Genomic DNA, 21,161 nt, shown 5'->3' with positions numbered 1-21,161 from the left:
CTCTGGCTGGATGTTTACGCTAGTTCTTACCATGAGAATTGTCACAGTCACTGCACGGTGTTTGCCTTTTTGCGCTGACGTATTTCACTTAGCAAAATGGCCTCGGGGTTCATTCATGGTGCAGTGTGTCAGAATTTCCTTCTTTTTTAAGGCTGAGTAATATCTCATTGTATGCATATACCGCATTTTGTTTATCCGTTCATCTGTTGATTGATCCATGGATTGCTTCTCCGCCTTGGCTGTTGTCAATAAGGCTGCTGTGAACATGAATATACAAGTCCCTCATAGTGAAGTATCTGCTTTCAATTCTTTCGGATTTATATCAGAAGTATAACATTGCTGAATCATATGATAATTCTCTTTTTTTTTTTACGTTTATTTATTCTGAGAGAGAGTGAGAGACAGACAGAATCCCCAGCAAGTTCCGTGCTGTCAGCACAGAGCACGATGTGGGGCTCGAACTCACAAACCTCGAGGTCATGACCTGAGCTGAAATCAAGACTCAGACGCTTGCCTGAGACACCCAGGCGCCCCTCATGTGGTAATTCTATTTTTACTTTTGTGAGAAGGCACCATACCATTTTCTGAACCACTTATTATGTAACAGCTAATAGCAGTAGAAGGATTAGCGAAAGCAACCACCCTGCAAAGCCCTATCAGCACCCACACGTCTTTCTCATGTAACTCATGGATCTGGGCTCAGATCCTGACAGAGAACCTGCACTTGCTTGTACTCAACGTCGCTGTCATAATTAACCTTTCCAAACTGTGCTCCTCTCACAGATGAGACTCCTGAGTTGAGCTGAGGAAAGGGAACTTGTCATGGGCAACAAAGTCAGGACTCAAGAGACTTGAACCCTGGCAGCCACGCTCCCATCTGCCTCAGGGAGGTGCGGTTCCGAGCCAGGGTTAGAACTGGAGCTTGTGCAGCTGTATTGCCCAGGTCATGCCCCCGAAATGCTCTTTGCCTCAGTTTTTCATCTAGAAAATGGGTCTAATGGCACTGACCTGGGGATTTAAGGATTAAGTGAGGTGACTGTCTTAGTCTGCTCTGACTGCCATAACAAAATGCCATAGACGGGGTGACTTAAACAACAGAAATGTATTTCGTATGGTTCTGGAGACGAGACGTCCCAAATCAAGGTGTCAGTAAGGGAGCTGTCATTCTGAGGCCTGTCCTCTTGGCTCATAGGTGGCTGCCATCTCACCATGTGCTCACATGACCTCTTCTCTGTGCAAGCTTGGAGAGAGTGCAGGCTCTCTGAGGTTTCTTCTTAGAAGGACACTAACCCCATGTTGGGGGCCCCACCCACATGACCTCATCTAAGCCTAACCACCTCCCAAAGGCCCCATGTCCACACTGGGGTTGGGGGGTGGAGTTAAGAGTTTTGACATAGGAATTGGCAGGTGGGGCAACATGCATTCCATCCATAACAGCATCTTACAAGGAGGTGTCCCTGTGTGCCAGGCCCAGTGCTGAGTGCTTCACCCCCATTATCTCACACTGCCCTCATCACTGCCCAGCAGGGCTGCCCAAGGCAGGAGACTTTTGCTGCTAACCGCACAGGCTCAGAAACCAACCGCCGGACAAAGGGTAAGCGCTCAACCAGTACTTCCCATTACTTGCTCTGCTTTGCAGATAAGGAAACTGAGCCTAAGAAGTTGGCAGAGGTGGGGAGCTGGGCCCTGGATCCAGGCTGCTTGACTCCAGGCTCCCTATGGAAGGCACTTCGTATGCTTCCTGGTGCAAGGTAAGTACTCAGTGACGGAGGTACTGGCCACTGATGACAATCATGATGTCTCCTTCTAGTTCAGGCAGCTGCCCTGGCCGTGGTTGCCTGGGTGTGGAGAGCAGACCCCACAGGGACAAGCACCTGTCCCCGAGGCCACACCCACCTCTCCACACTGTTGTCTCGGCCTCTGATCCTTCCCCACTCCCGTTAGACACGGCCCAACTGCAAGATGCAGCTTCCCATACTGCCCTGGTGCTGATGTGGGGGCTTCTGACGGTCACAGGAAGTCAAATGTCACAGCATGCAGAGCCGCCGTGGCATGGCTCCAGCTCCTTCCCGCCCTTCCCGTGGACTTGCCTTCGAGAGCCAGCTGCACCCTGCGGTGCTTGCGGGAGCTACCGTGTGCAGGGGCCTGTGCTCTTCCCACGTCAGAGGGTTGAGTTGTACCCATGCTCCTGAGCCTGGTCTGAAGACTCCCGGAATCGCTTCGCTTTCCCCCTCTCCCCACGCACACACATGCACATGCGCATACACACACACACACACACCCTTCAGCACTGTCTCCCACCTTCCACTTTGTCTTACAGTTATTAAAATGCACGTGTTGTCTTTCTTGCCAAACTGCAAGCTCCCTGCAGGCAGAAACCAAGAGGACTCCGTGTTCTGAGTGCCCAGACAGGTGCCAAACCCCAGCCGTCTCTCCAAGAATGCTGATCAAACTGGAGCGAACTGTCAGAGTGAAATCCAAAGCTCCCAGGGAATCGCATTATCTCCTGAGCCGGGCCAGAAATGCCCGCGTGAAAGAAAGTCTTTGTGTCCCAGACACTCGCTCCAGGCCTCCCCCATGAGGGTGGGAGAGATCAGTCAACACCGAGGGCTTAAAACCTCTGCTTTTTTTTCTCTTTTCCCTTTTAGGGCATGTTTATTGTTATAATTGGCCCAAATATTTTAATTCCCACAAAGATGTGTCACCTCCAATCTCGGCAATGTCAAAATGTCATCGAGTAACCTCCCTAAAGTTCCTTTGAACCTCCGTGTCAGCCAACTCCCCCAGGAGGGCGCAGCACAAAGCCCGGTGAGGGTGAGGCCGTAGGTGTATTCCCCCACTTGCTTCTCCCGCTTCTATATATATGCAAACTCGTTCCGAGAAATAAAACAACTGTCTCTGGTGCTCAAGCTAAATCTTGCAAAGATTATGTCTTGCTGCTCTCTATAAACCGCCCGAGAACTGCTTGTCTCCAGAACTATTATCCTCAGAAACAGAAAGAACATTAGCATCTCTCCACGTCATCCTTGCTTTTGCCTGCTGCTCTTCGAGCTTTCCTCCACAGCAGCATTTTGCTTTCAGCCCTAAGCATCATACTTTGCTAAATAATGGTGCGGGGAAAAAATCTTTTTTAAGAAACACAGCCCTTTTAATTTCCCAGCCTGCGGATTTGTTTTACACACGTCCTTTCTCTCTAGTTTTTGGACACGTGGTATGGTGCAAGCTCTCTGCGTCTATGGTGGCGTTTCATTTTTAGTACTTGTGTTGGAGCATGACTCATAGGTGTGTGCACTCACGTATGTGTATCTTTACGTGGATGCGTGTGCATTTGTGTAGATGTATGTGTATATAAGCACACGTGTGTGTGGTTTTGCGGCAGTGTTTGACCCAATATGCGTGTTAAGTTTCTCAGCCAGCCCTGCTTTTATGTTGGGACAACATGGCTAGTTTTGGCCACTGAATCGTGAACAGAGGTTAACTTGGGGGCCAGGACAATCCATGTGCCTGTGTGGTGGCAGCCGTTATGAACCGAACGTTTGCGTCCCCCCTCCAAATTCCTATGTTGAAGCCCTAACCCCTAATGTGATGGTATTTGCAGGTGGGGCCTTTGGATGGTGATAAGGGTTAGGTGAGGTCTTGGAGGGGGAGGTGAGGAGACAAGATGGGATTCGTGTATTTATAAGAAGAGAAAAGAGAGACCAGAACTGTCCTGCTCACTCGCTCTCTTCCATGGGCGGACACAGCCAGAAGACAACTATCTGCAAGCCAGGAAGAGCGCCCCCACCAGGGACGGAATATGTTGGCACCTTGATCTTGGACTTCCCATCCTCTAGAACCGTGAAAAAAAGCGCGTCTATTGTTTAAGCCCCCCTCCTCCCTCCGCCTGCGGTACTTTGTTATAGGAGCAGGAGCCGACTAAACCAGGTCTTGGAGAGTGTATTCTAAATGAAGTAGCTTCAAGGGGGAAAAGGCTGTCAAACTCACACCAGACTGTGAAGCAAGGTATAACTGCTGAGTGTGCTTAGCCGTTGAGATTTCAAGGTTCATCTCTTGCTGCAGCAAGCATCATCTCATCTATAAAACAGTGCAGATAATTATTGGGGCGCCTGGGTGGCTCGGGCAGTTGAGCATCGGACTTCAGCTTAGGTCACAATCTTGCGGTTTGTGAGTTCAAGCCCCGCCTTGGGCTCTGTGCTGACAGCTCAGAGCCTGGAACCTGCTTCAGATTCCCTCTCTCTCTCTACTCCTCCCCTGCTTGCTCTCTCTCTCTCTCTCTCTCAATATAAACATTAAAAAATGAAAATTAAGAATTAAATCATAAAAAAATAAAATAGTGCAGATAATACCAAGCAAATAGTGCTGTTGTGTGGATTGAATTAGATAATAAGTGTTAAGAAGCCTGTGTGCCTTCTCTCTCAAGTAACTCAATTAAATTGAACGAGTACCTAATGAGCATCTTGCTTGTCTGGGACTGCACGAGGTGCTGGGGATCCAAGTCCAGGAGCTCTGCCCCCCGGGGGACATTTTAGTCTAACAGGACAGATGTGCAAACAGCTTTTTCACAATGTGATTAGATGCCCAGTTATAGGAGGGGACACAACAGAGGAGAGAGTAGTTAATTCTGGAGGAGTCAGGAAAAGTGACACGAAAAGGGTTAGAATGAGCAGTGTTTTGAGAAAGAAATAGAGCTTGCCAGGTTCAGTGAGGCAGGGGTCTGCCCCAGGTGAGATAGGGTGTTGGGTATAAATGGTGAGCTGTGTTAGTAAGAAGGGCCCTTTTCTGGTCTCCAGAACATTCATCTCAGTCCTAAGATCCTCAGACTCCACTTTCGATTGGGGATGACCCACCCTCAGTGAGCAGCCAGGGGTGGATGAGGGAGAGAATGAAGTTTTTTTGGTCTTGGAAAAGAAAACACAAGTTTTCATTCTTTTTTAAGGCCATGACAAACGGTCCTTTCTTTGTATTCATTCTGAAGGGAGCGACATTGTCCTCCTCTGCCTTCCCAAAGAGACCGCGTGCTCCGAGGGGACAAAGATAGACCTGGTCATGCATGTCCCTGGGGTCCCCAAGGCCGGGGGCCCGGTCTGCATATAGAACTCCACAAGCACCCGTTGAATCCAAAGGAACATAGAGCTCGGCCAGTTCTCAGGCTGCAGCACTGAGCAACAAAACCGAACGCCTCTCCCTTGGTGCTTTTTTGGGTCCCCCAAAGTCCCTCCATCCCAAGCAGTCCTGGCACTGAACTGAGGCTCCTCTCTGAGACCTATGGGGGCGCCTGTGTCGGTCCACGGCGCCACCCCGCGGCCATGCCTGGGAACTGCACGGACGGAGAAGCGCCCCGGGCCCCTGTCGCTGCGTCATCCTCTCCTGCCCACAGTTAGGAAAACCCGGGTCCTGGGCCGGTCATCCTCAGGCCCACTCTCTTCCCCTGCGAAGTCCCTGAAATTGGACAGGCCCTGCTTTGACCACGGTTATTTTGATCTTGATAGCTTAAGCCCTGTTTTCCAAGACATTGAAGAAGGAGTCGCTGTGAGAACCCAAATGGCATGTGAGACACAGGGACAAAGACAGGGTGTGGTGAACCCTCACCAAAGAGCATGTTGGGTAAGGACGCTGACAGATGTGGGTTTGATCCCAACGAGTGGCGTGACCCTGGCAGTTCCCTCACCTCACTGAACCTCAGTCTCCCTCTCTATAAAATGGGGATGATAAAACTCATAGAATCGCCACGAGGATCTAAAGATATAATCCATGCCAAATAAGCCAAGGCTCTGTGAGAGCTACACAGCAAGTGCTCAACAAGACACTTGGGCTTCTATGGCTCCTCTGAGTCTCACTTCAAGATAACGAGGTAGAGGGGCGCCTGGGTGGCTCAATGGGTTACGCATGATTCTTGGTTTCAGCTCAGGTCATGATCTCACGGTTTGTGAGTTCGAGTCCCGTGCCGGCAAAGCCTGCTTGGGATTCTCTCTCTCTCCCTCTCTCTCTCCCACTCACATGCTCTCTCACTCTCTCTCAAAATAAATAAATAAACTTTAAAAAAAAAGAGCAAGGTAGGTAACAGTTTTATTTCCATTTTTATTGACAAGAACACTGAGTTTGCTTAAGGACCCGCCCGATGCCTTTCAGCCAAGAAGTGACGGGAGTTGAAGGAAGCATTCTAGGTGGCACCTTGAGAGGAGAAATGCGCAGGGCAGAACCGCTGAAGAAAAGTTGGGATGGCTGCAAGGAAGAAAGAGGAGATGCAGAACTTGAATCCAGCATGGCAACGTGCTCTCTTCCTTCAGGGATTTGAGACTCTTCCGGAAAAAAATCCGTATTCAAAAGTTGGTCTTGAAAGCACCTAGCCCCGTCAGGAGACCTGGGTTCTTGGTCCCAGCTCTGCTACGGGGCAGCTGTGTGACTAGGGGATCTTCCTTCTCAGCAGCATTGGCGGGGGGGGCGCGTCGAAGAAGGCACCTGCCTGCTCAGGGCCCCTCAGCTCTCACCGCATCACTCAAATCTGTGCCTCATCCAGGCGCCCTGTAGGAAAGCTGCCCAACGTTCACCCTGCGACGTCCATGGGCAGGGTGCCACCATTTGCCTTCAGAAACCTCCGGGAAGGAGGAAGCAAGGACATAGAACTCTGGCCTAGGGGGTGACAGATGGAAAGAATAACTCTTGACTCAATCACATGAACGGGAGATTAACATTAATCCTTGCCGGGACTGAGTAACTGCCCAAGGAGGCCCACACGAGCCGCCGAGGGAGCAGCAGGCTCAGAGTGATGCAGGCTGGGGAGCCAGGCCCGCTGATTTATGGGCAGCATTCAAAAAGTTAAATGAGCAGAGGCTTTGGAGACCAACACGGGGCAGAGCGGGAGGAGAGGCCAGTGCTTGGTGACGACCTCTCTGGATTCAGAAAAAGAATGCTGCATAGTGTACCCACTTCTTTCTAGGTGAAGGGGTGGCTGTGTGTGTGTGTGTGTGTGTGTGTGTGTGTGTTTTCATGTTTTGCTTTTGGCTGATGTTTTAAATACGAGCAGGCCAACTGGGAGATGTAATCACAGGCCTTTCATAACTGCCTAACGATGGCAAGATGAATGGTTTGGGTGGTGCTGGAGTCATAAATAACAGCAGCATATCAGGGCAAAATTAAACAGCAAGAAAAGCGAATGAAATAAATCTCCTGGGACTCAGGACCATCTTTTCCTAGGAAAACATCAGGATGAGAAAGCTTGATTCCTATGCCAGACCAAGAGCCAAAATCCCCAACACCCTTCACATGGCACCACAGCAACACGTCATTGACCTTGAAGTGCTTAAGGACAAGTCCACGCCTGATTCATGTTTGCATCTAACCCCTCCGGTGCCCGGCACAGAACAGGAGACACGTTGTGCCCAAATGGATGGGGGATGGGTGGAAGGACCGCATGGCATGCTGTTGTGAACTCAGACTTGAAGTCAGCTGATCTATGCCCAAACCCCGACTCTGTGTCTTTCCAGCAAATTATCAAGCCTCTCTAAACCTCCGTTTCCTTGTCTGCAAAAATGGTGATAATGATAAAAGTGTGGTTGCAAATACTAAATGGAATATTGCACATGAAGCCTAGTGTATGGTGGGTTCTTAGTGTTCCCTCTTTAGCATTACTAATGGCTGAATGAAATAACTGGGAACTAAAACTCCATTCCACAGGCCAAACCGGTAGAACCAATTTTTTTCACACCTCAGGGAGATAAAGGCTAAGGAACCATGGATGACTATGATGAGGGAGGTGTCATGCTGGGGTTTGGGGGCTCCCTTAGCCATCCCTGCTCTTGGCCTGACTCTTGGTTACCACACCCCCCACCTCCCACCGTCCCTTCCCCTTTGACTTAGGGAAGAATCTACAGATTTAGACTGGGAACACGGCGGACACCCAGCCCACAGCTAGCCTCATCTCTGGCCTCTGGGAAGGGCGGGGAGGGGGAGAGCCCTCTGTGATGATGCCTGCCCAGGAAAAACAAAACCCCAAATTCCAACCGTCATTGTCCCTGTACTGAAGGCCTGCTTCTCTTTGGCCACCACTTCCTTCCCGACAGGGAGTACCCAGCCCAGGTATGGTCACTTGTAAGAGTGCCAAGCTGTGTGGGGAGCCAAGCTCTGCCCTTGGTAAGAAGCAGTTCCTACTTTTCCAAAGGGACAGCCCTATAGGCTAGTGACAGGCAGAAAACAATGATGCATCATGGAATTTTATGACATGAGGTATTATTTTGCATGAGAGCCCAAGTTCCAGGAAGACCTTCTGAGGAAATCTTTTTCAGTCTGGAGACTCTTGTAGCCTCTCAGCCTGGTGGGGTGCCCTGAGGGCTTCGACCTCCCTCCTCTCACCTCCCAGTGCTGGGCGCTCTGAGGGCCAGTTAGTGCCAAGCCCACTCGGCTCTTCTCCTCTTGTGAGGGGGGGCACCACCACAGACGCCCGAGCCACGGCTCCCCGGGCAAAGGCTTGGAGTGCTTCCTCGAGACCACTCAGGCTTGTGTGGGCATGATGTAGGGGGACAGGAATGACTCGGGGCCATCCAAGATGCCGGATGAGACCAAATGCAAACAGACGCTCTGACCTCTCTCTGTGACGCTTCAGGCTCCATCTCTCAACAGGGAGTCAGGTCTTGGCATCTCAGACAAATCCATCCAGAGCCTAATGGCTGAGGGGCCGTCCCAGACGCCACCGGAGCATCCCCAAAGTGTGAGGTCGTGGGAGCTCGCGGGGCCTGGCAAAGTACCCGGACATTACTTAAATGCTGGAAGAAACACAAGCTCCCAACCAGAATATTTAGCAACCAGAAACTAGGCCTCACTATTAAAACAAGCAAACAAGCAAACATTTAGGCCTTACGAATGCCTAACACCCAGAAAGAGTGGCATTCACATTTGTGAAAAATCAGCATCAAAAATACCAGAATCTCAGGATTGGCAAAAACCCAAAGATGCCCATCCTGGTGATTCTCAAGCCCGATCCCATGAATGGTCTGTGTTGGAATCATGCAGGGTGCTTAATAAAAATGACAGACTTGGGGGCCATACCGCAGACGCTCAGAAATTTCTTTCAGCAAGCTCCCCAGATGCTTTTGATGATCACCAGGTCCGGAAGCCACTGACTCAGTCCACTGCTCCTGCAACTTTTCTGTGACCACGAATCCCTGTTAGCAGTCTTATTCAAGTGCAGACCTGTTTCAGGTCTGGGGTGCAGCCTGAGATCCTGCCCTTCTAATGCTGCGGGTCTCAGGACCGCCCTGTAAGAGGCAGGACTGTTCCCCAACCTCCTCCACTTTACTGAGGAAACCAATCAACATGAGGGGGTGAGGGCTGGGAGTGGGGGTGATGAAGTGGGCAGGGGGTGAGCACAAGGAAGTTGCAGGCCTCGCTGGGCAAGAATGCTGGGAAAGCCAGCCCTGGAGGAGCCCACAGAACATCTCCCGACAACAGTGTCAGGGCTTGTGCCCTAATGACTGTTGCAGGCACACAGTGGCAAATATTCAGAACCATGCCGGGTAGTGCCCGCAAACAGGAGAATCAAGCTCCTTGCCCAGATCCAGTCTGAGGGCTCGCAGAAGCCCGACCGTAACTGTCCCTCCCCCGCCCCGCTTTGGCAAGATCAACTTTACATCTATATGCCAACTGCTGGTACTTATTCCAGAGTGCTCATCAGGCACCCCTGACATTTCCTCCCACGCCCCCCATGCATGCGCACGCGCACACACATACACACACACACACACACACACACACACACACCTCTTGGCTCCTCACAAGTCACAATGGGAAATAGTCACCCCACCTCCTGAGAGCTCTGGGCTAGACATCTTTTCTCCCGGCTCACATTCCCTCGGCACACTTCTTATCCAGCTCTAGCTGCAGCAACCTGCGGGGCACAGGTGTGGCCCAACAGCACCTTGTCTTAGCTGCACCTCTTGTTTCTGTCCTAGGGGCTTCTTGCTGGCCTTCCATGGGATGCCCACAGAGCAGACTCAGTTATTCTAGCACCTGTACAAACCTGGAGGGGCAAGGAAAGGAACGCTCCCCGGGACAACCCTTGACCAGCAGGACTGAAAGCTGGGAACTGAAGACTGCCTTCTCTCGCGCGGACAATTCAGAGGCGCGTAAGCCCACGGGCAACCGGCTAAACGATGCACGCTTGGATCAGCTTCCACTCCTTCCTCCTGCACTCTGCCAGTCTCCACATTTCTGTCCCCTTAGGTCACTTCCTAAAATAAACACCCCGCAGGTAAGCTGTTCCAGGCTCTGCTTTTGAGAAACACCAAGCTCATGCATGCCTCAAGTAGTAGCGGCTGAATCCTGCAGAGCAAGGGAAGAGGAAGCCGGAGACTTCAGAGAGGGCCCACGGTGACCCAGAACATTTGAGACTCCCTGAAGCCAGCGGCCCTGCCTGAGGATCACCCAGCTGTGCAGGATTGTGCATAGAACAAATTATGTTGTGTCCAAAAAATAAATTTAAGATCCTCCGTGAGATGCTGGAAACAAGAAGGAAAGCTAAAGAAATGAGGCTTGTTTAGCCTGGAGAAGAGAAAGCAAAACTCCCTTCCTAGAAGGTCTGGCTCTCAATATCAGCGGACATAAGTCAGGAGGAGGGGAGATAGGCTTAAGCTGGGGCTGAAGGGGCAGTTCAACCACCTTATGGTGCCAAGGGAGCATCCTTGAAGGAATGAGCTCCCTGTCATTGGAGGCATTCGGCTTGTGATGGGGCGGGGGGGGGGGGTACTTCCCAGGGATAACGTGGAAGGGATTCATTTTTGAGATATGCAAATTGTTTCTTATCTAGGACCCTCTTTAAAAATCACAGAGACTTTTCAAACTAGGATTTTAAGAGTATGGATCTGCCCCAAAAGAAAGAATATTGATTGATCTGTAACTTCATTACCCCCCGCCCCCCTTTACACAATGACATACACGACTGAATTGTATTTTAGTTGTTTTTGCCCAGCAGGCTGCTTTCTCATGAGGTCTTGGCACCACCTAGTGGCTCTTTAGTCCATTGCAACATATGCCTCGGATAAAACAGTATCTTACAATTTACTATCAACATGCTTTGATTAACGCAGCAACTCAACAAAAATATACTAAATACAAGGCACGGGTTAGGGGCTCAGCTAGAGCCTGGGGTGCAAGAGTGATCAAATAACACATGGTCTCCCCCTCGTGAGGCTCACAGCGTAATAAACAAGTAAACAACCAAAGAATGTTGTGGTATCATCAAGAAATAAACCCCTTCTGTGATAGAAAATAATATAGGCAGGGGGAAGCCTCTCTGAGAAATATGAAATCGATTTGGAAGGATGGATAAAAGGGGACAGGGGTGCAGAAACTGGGAGGAGAGGGGAAGGAACGTTCCATGAACACAGAGCACAGGGCATCCAAGTCCTGGAGTCACCAAGAGCTTGGTTATTCAAGGAACCAAAAAACAAGCCATTGGAGGGAAGAACAAGGAAAGTTCTATGTTTATAAACATTTCCTTGGTGAAAGCACGCAGATGGTCAGCACGGTTCTTCCAGAACCGTACCTGGTTAAATTTTAACTTTAAAGAAGTGGGAAAGGGAAGATGCCATTACGTGAACTTGGCTGTTTCCTCAGGTCCAGCAGGATCCTACCCAGGGCCATCAGTGTTAGCTGTGCCCCCCACTCAAGACAGCCTACATCTGCTCCCACCCTGCACGGTTCCACGTTACTGACAGGCTTCTGTGTCCTTGCCTAATTACACTGGAACCTCATATTAAAAGTCTAGAACTGGTTCTCAACCCTGGCTGCCAAGTCACCTCTGGGAGCTCTTAAGAATCCCAGACACTGGGTCACAGCCCTCACCAGTTAAATCAGCATCTCTGGGAGGTGGGCCCCAGGCCCCAGGGCTTGGAAAGCTCCCCAAGTGATTCCAGGTGCAGCCAAGTTTGAGAACTGATGATCTGGAAGGATACTCACCCAGAGAAAACATTTTATACTCCCAAATAGTGAAGGTTATACATGTAATGAGCCAGGTTGTTTTCTCTTTCAAAACCAGGCCTTCTCCCCAGGTGGAAGTCCCCACTCAGGGCCACCCGGCCCTCTCATTAAGTTCCCAGCTAGCTGCTTCACAGTGCAGTCGACAGACCTGTGAGCTGGGCCTGCTAAAGGCACAAGAGTGGTGAGGTTCATTCACACCTTCCCAAGGTGCAGGGGCTCCAAAGAGCCAGACGTCCTGCCACCACAGCCTCAGCCCAAGTCACATCAGAACAGCCTTGGGGCTTTAAAGAAATACCACTGCTTGGGCCCAACCCGAGACTGCTTTCTGGAGGAAGAGGCCTGGGCTGTCCGGTGATTCTAACGTGCAGCCAGGACTGAAAGCCACGGTTGTGAAAGAGACCCGTGCTACTGACTTCTGGAGAGAACGGCAGTGGCCAGAACCGCTGTGTAACTGGGGGTGGTGCTCTGAGTAACCCGCAGTTGCTGGTCTTTGTTATCTTCTATTACCTGCTAAGCAGCCCAGTCCCGACCAGTTAAAACCACAGCAGAGTCCACCCAGCTGTCAACTGCCCACCTCACTTCCCCCTGGCTGGGAAGAAAGGATCCCACCCCCCCCACCCCCCCCACCCCCCCGCCCAGGCTTGCAGCAGCCAAGTCAGCAATACAATGAGTGCATGATGGGTCAGTTACCTACAATAAAGGTATGAACATTCAGGGTCACACTAAACAAGCTCCATAAGGAACTGGCAATATGCACTTAACCTGCACAGGTACCACGTAGGATTTCAGATGAGCAATTTACCAAAGCTTTTTTTTTTTGAGAGAAAGGTGTGCACGAGCAGGGGAGGGGCAGAGGGGGAGAGAGAATCCAAAGCAGGCTCTGCACTGTCAGCACAGAGCCCAATGCAAGGGTCGAACTCACGAACTGTGAGATCACGACCTGAGCCAAAATCAAGAGACGCTTAGCCAACTGAGACATCCAAGTGCCCCATGAAGCTCTTTTATTTTACCGAAAAGAAAACTACAGACACACGCCTCAAGGCCTGGAAGGATATGTACCAGAAAGGTAACAGTGGTTACATCTGGGTGGTGAAAATCCAGGTGATTTTAAGTTTGTTGTTGTTGCTTATCTGCATGTTCTAAGTTTTCTTTTTTTTTCTAAGTTTTCGATGATGAATATGTATTAATGTAAAAGTATTACTTATGTAAAAGCTGAGCATGATCCTACAGAATCAGTTGTTTCTCACACAACTCAGGAAGTGAGTAGCTGGTCTCCAGGCGTTCAGCTCACAACTCTGCTTTTTAGGACACTTCCTGATTTTGCAAACTCTGAAGACTCTGCCCCCATGACAAGAGGCCAGGAGCCACACTACTTTTTTGGTAGCTCTGTAGCACTCATAGGATCAAAATAAACACGTTTATTCATTCTACTGTTGTAGAGAATAAGACCATTCCTATGTCTTTTTCATAGAAGAAATGCATCCTTCACTGAATATGTGCATATTTTATCAGTGTTTTGCAAACTATAATCTATGAAACTAGTCTTCTCTGGACAATAGGTATAAAAAAAAACACGAAAAGGGAGGGCGGGTCTGTGAAAGAGTTTCCTTCCTGCAGGTATCTGCAGGGCCTTGAGTACACTCATTCATGGTGAATCTTCAATAGGAGAATACGGAATACAGCTTTTCCCCAATTTATTTAGCCATCACATTTTTCCAGGAAACATCTCCAGGGGCCAGAGCTCCCACGAACAGATTTTGGGAAATGCTAGTCTATCCTTTCTGCACCTAGTTCTTTGACCTTCTACCACAAAACGGAGTTAACTGCCCTGTTCATGACGCAGGCAGCAGGCCCCAGGCAGGGCGCTGCACAGAATGAGGTCAGGTGATTCACAGCACGCTCAGACTTCTGTCATCCAGAGAGCTAAGCCACAGATGAAGTGGCTCAGAGCCTAGAAAACAAATTGAGGAATGGTCCAATAAACGTTCACAATGGAACATCAGGTGACACTTTAATTTATTCTGTTTACAGACACCCCTAAGTTACACTATTTTTTTCAGTCTCATTTGGGTTGGATACAAATACATCCAGAGGCATGGCGAGAGGAGAAACATCAGACATTTCATTAGCTACTGTAACACTTGCTGTCTCTCTCCCCAACTCATCACCCCCAAAGGCATTTATACCAAATGCTACTGCAAAAACCCAACGCATTTACATGAAATAATGCTTAACTGTACATTTACGTTAAAAAAACAAACCACACTCAAACTCTGCTAGAAATGCGTAGTCGGAAGACAAGGGTCTGACGGTGTGACATACACGTGGATACTAAAAGTGAATGAGCACCTACTTTCTCCACAAGTGAAAAAAGCAATGACTCTACTCTTCCTGTGGGACAAGATGAGACCTTCACACCCTGCTCAAACGTCCGGTGGACATATCATGACTGCATGAGTGTCTAAAAGCAGCTTGTTATTTTAATCATCACCTTGCAGGGACGCCTGGGTGGCTCAGTCAGTTAAGCATCCAACTTCAGCTCAGGTCATGATCTCGTGGTTCGTGGGTTCGAGCCCCACGTTGGGCTCTGTGCTGGCAGCTCGGAGCTTGGAGCCCGCTTCAGATTCTGTGTCTGCCTCTCTCTCTGCCCCTCCCCCACTTGCACTCTGTCTCTCTCACAAAAATAAATAAACATCAAAAAGAAAAGTCATTACCTTGCAGAGTGCTGCAGTATACAGCCACATTCCCCAAAGTGTGTTCCTAAAAACACTGGTCCTACAAAGTGCTCCTTGCAAAACGAAGTTTGGCATCAAAGAGATTTAGAAAATACTGTAAGCTGTTATCCACTTCCTGGAGAGGCACAATGTGCATTATCACATGGAAGGTTCTAGAAATCCTTTAAAAAGAAATTGCTTAACTGGGTTTAATCCAGAGTTTCCCAAATCAATCTGACCTCGGAATCTTTTTTTTTTTTTAGATAACACATTTCATAGAACATATTTTGAGAAACCATCCTTTACGGTGTTTTTGAGAAATTCTTTGCAAAAACAAAAAGCACAGAAAAATCCAGAAACTCCTAGAATCATGCGTTGTTCAACAGCAAAGAGGACAAAGGGTCCTAAAGATCAGCACCCCATTCAGATTCCACCCCAACACCTCTGCCATACACCGAGCCTGCCTGAAAATGGGCAGCAATAAATTTTCCACAATTTCCGTCTGCATGGTGTAAAGCGTTAGGCATGTGGGTTCCGGTATGGAATTGAACATGGTCCAGACGGGGGAACCCTATTTCATGCACAGAGGCCAGATGTTCAGAGCCTTTTCCTCTTCTGCAGCAATCAAGTCATTAAACAACCACTGTTGCTTATCACACATCTATAAGGCTTTTCAAACAGACTTGACAGCCCTTTGTTCCTTATAAAAAAGGAACAAAAAAACGGAGAGCTTCTGATTATTTTCAGCAAGTATTATGCAGACCAAGAAACCAAAATATAAAAGCTATGTGGCAAATAATTTTAAAGTGTTGAGCAAGGGCAGGGAAAGATGGAGACCAATGATCTTGGAATAATGGAATGATGTCAGTATTTCATCACATGCATAATACAGAATTCTTTTATTCTGGTCTCCAAGGCATTTCACGTGGTATTTTAAAACAGAACATGGCAAAAACAAAGCTCTCCAGTGGTGGGACTTGGCAAACAGTTAACATCTACGCCCTGCAAGGACGTAAACCAGCATTCACACCTCCACGGCAATTCTCGCAAACCGATACTGCAAAGAGGCAGGGGCCCTCAGCAACACTAGGCCCCTCTCTGCGGCTGGCTGGCCGGACAGCATATCCAGCAGACCCGTCAAGCTAACAAACCCCAGGGCTTCTCCACAGCCCACGGCCATGGAGAAATCTCCCTGGGTGACAAAGCCAAGGAGAACTCTGGAACAATGAGAAGTCACATCCGGGAGAGGGCCTGACCACAAGCCCAGGGTCAGAGTGTGGTGCCCAGCCGCAGGGTATGCCCCGGCCGGACCCTCAGACACAGTGCACCCTCGGTTCTGCCTCTTCTCTATTTTCTTCTTCTCTTTCTGTTTCCGGATCTTGCTCTTGAATGGGTCACTGTGCTTGGATTCGTGGGGCCCACAGTACAGCCGATCCTGACTGAGCTGGAGGAAATCCTCCTTGGCTGGAACACAGATCATGGTGTGCGGCTCGGGGCTGCCCTTCCCCAGCAGGGACAGGCTGACCCATACCAGGGCCCTGGGGAAATGGTCCAAGATGGACAGGCAGGCCTCTCTGGTCAATGCTTGCTGCCCGCTGCTGGGAGCTCGCTGGGCTGCCCAACGGGGTCCAGAACTGGGCCCACACCAGGCTGACAGCTGCTTCAGTGATTTTCTACTCCTATATGGAATTAGAGACACACGTTTGAGGATATTTTGTTTGAGGAGAAAACATGCAATTAGAAGATTGGGCACTGCTAGAGTTAATTTGACTTTTTTAATACTCTACGTGGGAAAGGATCAAAACTAATTTTTAAAAAATTAAAAACAGACATTAATACACTTCTGTAATGATATTTTTGTTTTTATGTGACTACTATTCTTAGACACTGAAGGATTAAAGGTTTAAGAAGATGAAGGCAGAAAAAAAATAAGAAAGACAGAACCTAAGGCTGAGAGAGATAGTTACAGGGAATGAAGGATATGAAATCTAAGGTTACTGTATAAAAAATAAATATAAGGCAAGAGAGGTGGGCACTTATTAAAAATATGAGCACAGACTAGAAGGTAACTTAAGCACAGTCTAATAGGCTACAGCAGGAACATGTCTTGTACGGTAGCCTCTTCAACGTGATGATGGTCCAATGAATGGGCACTTAATCGCTCATAAATTCAGATCACTGAAAAGGAACTAGAAAAAATCTAATTCAGTGATTTAAGAAAAGAACACTTGCTCAGAGCTTCGAGAGGTTCCTCATTACTGAAGGTCACAGTCATGAGGGTACTGCTTTCTAAGCAAAAACCAATGAAACAGGTCACAGGGAACAACTGCCTTGGTTTATGTCTATGGATGACAATACTTTAAATCATTTGGTCAGTTAGTATCATGCCCCAAATCAAATGTGACTCAGCTATTTCCCTGAGCCCTCTATGGACACTGGAGGACTGGCTTTCCCCTCCAGAAAGTCCATGCATTCCCTTGGGCTTTGCATAAAGGAACAAAGATAACGTTTACATCCTGTAGCCCGGTCAGTATTAAAACAGACAATCTAGAACACATCCAGAAGTCGTGTGCACTTACCTAAGAACGCAGAGGAGACTGCTGGTGGCAGCTGGTCCTGTTACCCACTCAGTCCCCATCTGGGCTGGACACTCTGTGTCCATCACTTCTCTGGGCTCGCTGGGGCTGATCAGAGACATGCCCACTTCATCAGACAGCTGATCGGATTTTTCAGGCGTGGGGGTACAAGGCACCTTCTCTCTTTTCAAGTTACTCTCCTTGCCACGTGGAGAGGAAGCTACAGGTGATTTCTCTTGGGCCTGGACTCTTGATTCCCACTCTTGAGTTAACTGCTCCCAGGGATAGCAGAAAGGTGCCAGAGTGCCAAGCTTAACATAGTTGGGCCGTTTTGCAGGAGGGCGCCTGGTGAAAATCAAGGTGGAGAACCAATTTTGAACAATTTAGGATTGGACCATTAAAATAATTATGGCCACTTGTACTACATCTCTATTTAAAACACAAACATACAAAAAAAATGTTTTCCAAGAAATACAATAAAGAATAACCACCAACTCTACTGGCCAAGCTTATGTTTTCTTCAGTTTTAATTTGATTTTATTTATTTTTATTTATTTATTTTTTTATTTTAGAGGGAGAGAGCACACAAGCAGGGGACAGGAGCAGAGGGAGAGAAAGAATCTTAAGGAGGCTCCACACTCAGCACGGAGCCCGAAGTGGAGCTCGATCCCATGACCGTGAGGTCATGACCTGAGCTGAAATCAAGAGTCAGACACTCAAACAACTGAGCCTCCCAGGCATCCCTCTTTAGTTTTAATTTCAAAAGGTAATGCATCCACAAAGTGGCCCCATGTGGCCTCTGCACAACTCCAGGGAGTGCTGTTCTTGAAAGACTACAAGTGAATGGTGTCCCTGGAGTTGTGCAGTTGGTGTCCCTGCACATTACAACATTCTACGTTCTAAAGGAACAGAAAGGATGGTGAAGTTTCTCCCTCACTCTTGACCTGTGGCTGGTGAAAAATGTTCCTGGGGTACCTGCCTCACTCGAAGACCTTTAAAAGGAAATTAATGAACCAGCTGCCCTACAAGAGATAGTACCATTTCTTAACATACCCTTCTGGAGACATTTTCTGTACATATGTGCAGATACGTACATATTTCTTTCCTTTTTGTACCCATTTTACACAAATGTCAGGTCATGATCTCACAGTTCCTGAGTTTGAGGGTGCAGAGCCTGCTTTGAATTCTCTCTCCCTTTCTCTCTGTCCCTCCCCCACTTGTACTCTCTCTCTCTCAAAATCATAAATAAACTTTAAAAATAAATAAATAAAAGTTGGTGATATCCTATGTTACTGGGAATAAGGGGAAGCAGGCACTCTCCTAACTACAGATGAAATCCTAAATTAACACAAACAGCAATTGTCAATAGTACAACAAATCCTTGAGATGTGTATCTTTTTTTTTAAACCAGAGATCTTATTCGTGGGACTTAGCCTAAGGTCAGTGCTTTCTTCCCTTCCAGCTCCTCTCCAGAGGCAGCTGTTTGGTTTTTACATCCACGGGCCTGAGTGGGGCAGATGTCCTCCTGATGCCCACAGACCATCCTTCCTCTCCTTCCTCCCCCCAAGACCCCAGCCCCCTGAAGCACGTGACATCAGATAAACCACTGGCTCTCCCTCCTCAGCCAGGTCCCCCATCAGCTGCCCACACACCCACTCCTAGTCCAGCCCACCTACCCCTCCCCACCACGAGTCAAGCACTAGAGTTTACTGTACATTTACATCCCCTCACTGTAAACCACCGCGCTGCACCTCTCCTTATAAAGCTCAAACTCTCCTGTTCGTGGACCCTCCACCCACCCCAGCTGGCAAAGCCCATCCGGTTACATCCAACCCTCCGCCCACCCCACACCAGCCCCTGATGGGCAGAACACAACTGGGGAAGAAGACACAGCAGTGCTGAACAGTCCTGTCGTAAACACAAAACTCAAGTGGACTACCTTACACTTCTCCAGCCAGTTCTATGTTCCATGCTCCTGGAAAACTATCCACGTCAATTCTTTTCTCCTCAGATCTCCAGCAGCCTCTGGTCCCTTCTTATTCCTAGCTGATACCCTTGCCTCTCTGTTCACTGAGAGGACGGTCATGATCAGAAGAGTAGCACGTAATCTGCACTAGCGTCTGCCCTAGTCTACCTAAATCTGTATTCACGTCTCACTCAGAGCCAGACTTCAGGCCTGCTAAAATGAGATCTGAGCCTGACCCTATAGAACACCATCCCCTCTTCCCCACTCAAGAGCTTTGCTCTTGCAAAGTTAGCCTCCCTCCGCTCTCCTGGGTCCCTCCCACCAGCAGGGAAACATGTGCTTTCATCGAGAATATAAGCTCAGTGGGTGGCATCTGGGTGGCTCCTAGGTGGCTCAGTCACTTGAGTGTCCGGTTGAGCTTCTGACTCTTAATTTCAGCTCAGGTCATGATCCCAGGGTCGAGCCCCACATCGGGCTCTGTGCTGAGTGTGGAGCCTGCTTCAGATTCTCTCTCTTTTGCCCTCTGCCCCTCCCCAGCTCTCGCATGCATGTTCTCTCTCTCACTCTAAAACAAAAAAACAAACAAAAAGAGTATAAGCTCCAGGAGGCAGGAACAGACCTTGCCTGCCTTCCCCTGCTGTAGCCCCAGTGCTTACAAGGTGTTTGACACATAGCAGGTTCTAAATAAACATATATTAAATGAATGAATAAATCGGACAAAGGTGTAAAGATGTATATGGAAAGCTATTTATAAAAGCACATAGCACAAAATCAGAAATAACCCAAAGGGCCACTGATAAATTACAGTACACCCACACTGGAGTCCTGTGCAACTGTTCAGATGTATTTTGAGCAAGGGTTGGCAGATTATGACTCACACATCAAACCTGGGCTGCTGTCTGCTTTTAAATGACCCATGAGCTAAGAAGCTTATACATTCTGAAATGGTTTTAAAAAAAGAATATTTTATGGCACATGAAATTACACAAAATTCAAACTTGAGTGTCCGTAAACAGAGTGAGACTGGCACACAGCCATGCTCATTCATTTATGCATCATCATGTGTGGTTGCCTTTGTAACACAATGCAGGGCTGAGCTGAGCGGCTGCCATAGAAACCAAAAGGCTCACAAAGCCAAAAATATTTATCATCTGGCCTTTTGTGAAAAAAGTTTGCCAACACTTGGTTTAGAGTCACATTTATTGATATGGGAAAACCATCCGTAATACATTACTAAATTAAAAAAGCAGGTTTTCAAATAGTATTCATACTATAATCCCTTTTCAAAAAAAATTATACCTAGGGGCATCTGGGTGGCTCAGTGAGTCAAGCATCTGACTTCGGCTCAGGTCATGATCTTGCAGTTTGTGAGTTCGAGTCCTGCATCAGGCTCTGTGCTGACAGCTCAGAGCCTGGAAGCCTGCTTCAGATTCTGTATCTCCCGCTGTCTCTGCCCCTCCCCTGCTCGCACTCTGTCTCTCTCTCTCTCTCTCTCTCAAAAATAATACAGATCAAAAAAAAGTTTTAATTGTACCTCAAAGGCACCTCAGTGGCTCAGTCAGTTGAGCACTGAACTCTTGATTTCAGCTCAGGTCATGATCCCAGGGTCATGAGCTCAAGCCCTGAGTTGGGCTCTGTGCTGAGCATGGAACCTATTTAAGATTCTCCCTCTCTCTCTCTCTCTATCCCTCTCTGCCCCTCCCCAATTCGAGCCTGCACGTGCTCTCTAAATAAAGAAGTTAAACATTCTATAAAAAAAATATTTGTACTTAAGAAAAATTTGTATGCATGAAAAAAAATCTAAAGGATGAGAAATAAGTATTACTGTCGATTACTTAACAAACACATCGAAGTCCAGAGCTACGTATTATAGGAGGCACAGATTACATGATTACTGCCCTCTAAGAGCCTGTAAGCCAGCAATCCAGGAAAGTG

The 21,161-nt window shown here is 48.3% G+C and overlaps 1 protein-coding gene across 1 annotated transcript in view; it reads right to left on the bottom strand.

Moving 5' to 3' along the window:
• Positions 1-14,624: 14,624 nt before the first annotated feature.
• Positions 14,625-21,161, bottom strand: part of POP1 (POP1 homolog, ribonuclease P/MRP subunit) — a 33,559-nt gene continuing 27,022 nt past the window's right edge. The window contains exons 15-16 of the mRNA XM_007073297.3: positions 17,264-17,605; positions 14,625-16,363 (exon numbers count right to left, since the gene is read on the bottom strand). Coding sequence (XP_007073359.1) covers positions 15,709-16,363; positions 17,264-17,605 — 997 coding nt within the window. The 3' untranslated portion in view covers positions 14,625-15,708. The remainder of the gene's footprint in view (positions 16,364-17,263; positions 17,606-21,161) is intronic.

The sequence above is a fragment of the Panthera tigris genome, chromosome F2, assembly GCF_018350195.1.
Source record: "Panthera tigris isolate Pti1 chromosome F2, P.tigris_Pti1_mat1.1, whole genome shotgun sequence".
NCBI classification, from domain to species: domain Eukaryota; kingdom Metazoa; phylum Chordata; class Mammalia; order Carnivora; family Felidae; genus Panthera; species Panthera tigris.
The sequence above is the reverse complement of the archived record's forward strand: the minus strand, read 5'-3'. Positions and strand labels throughout refer to the sequence as shown.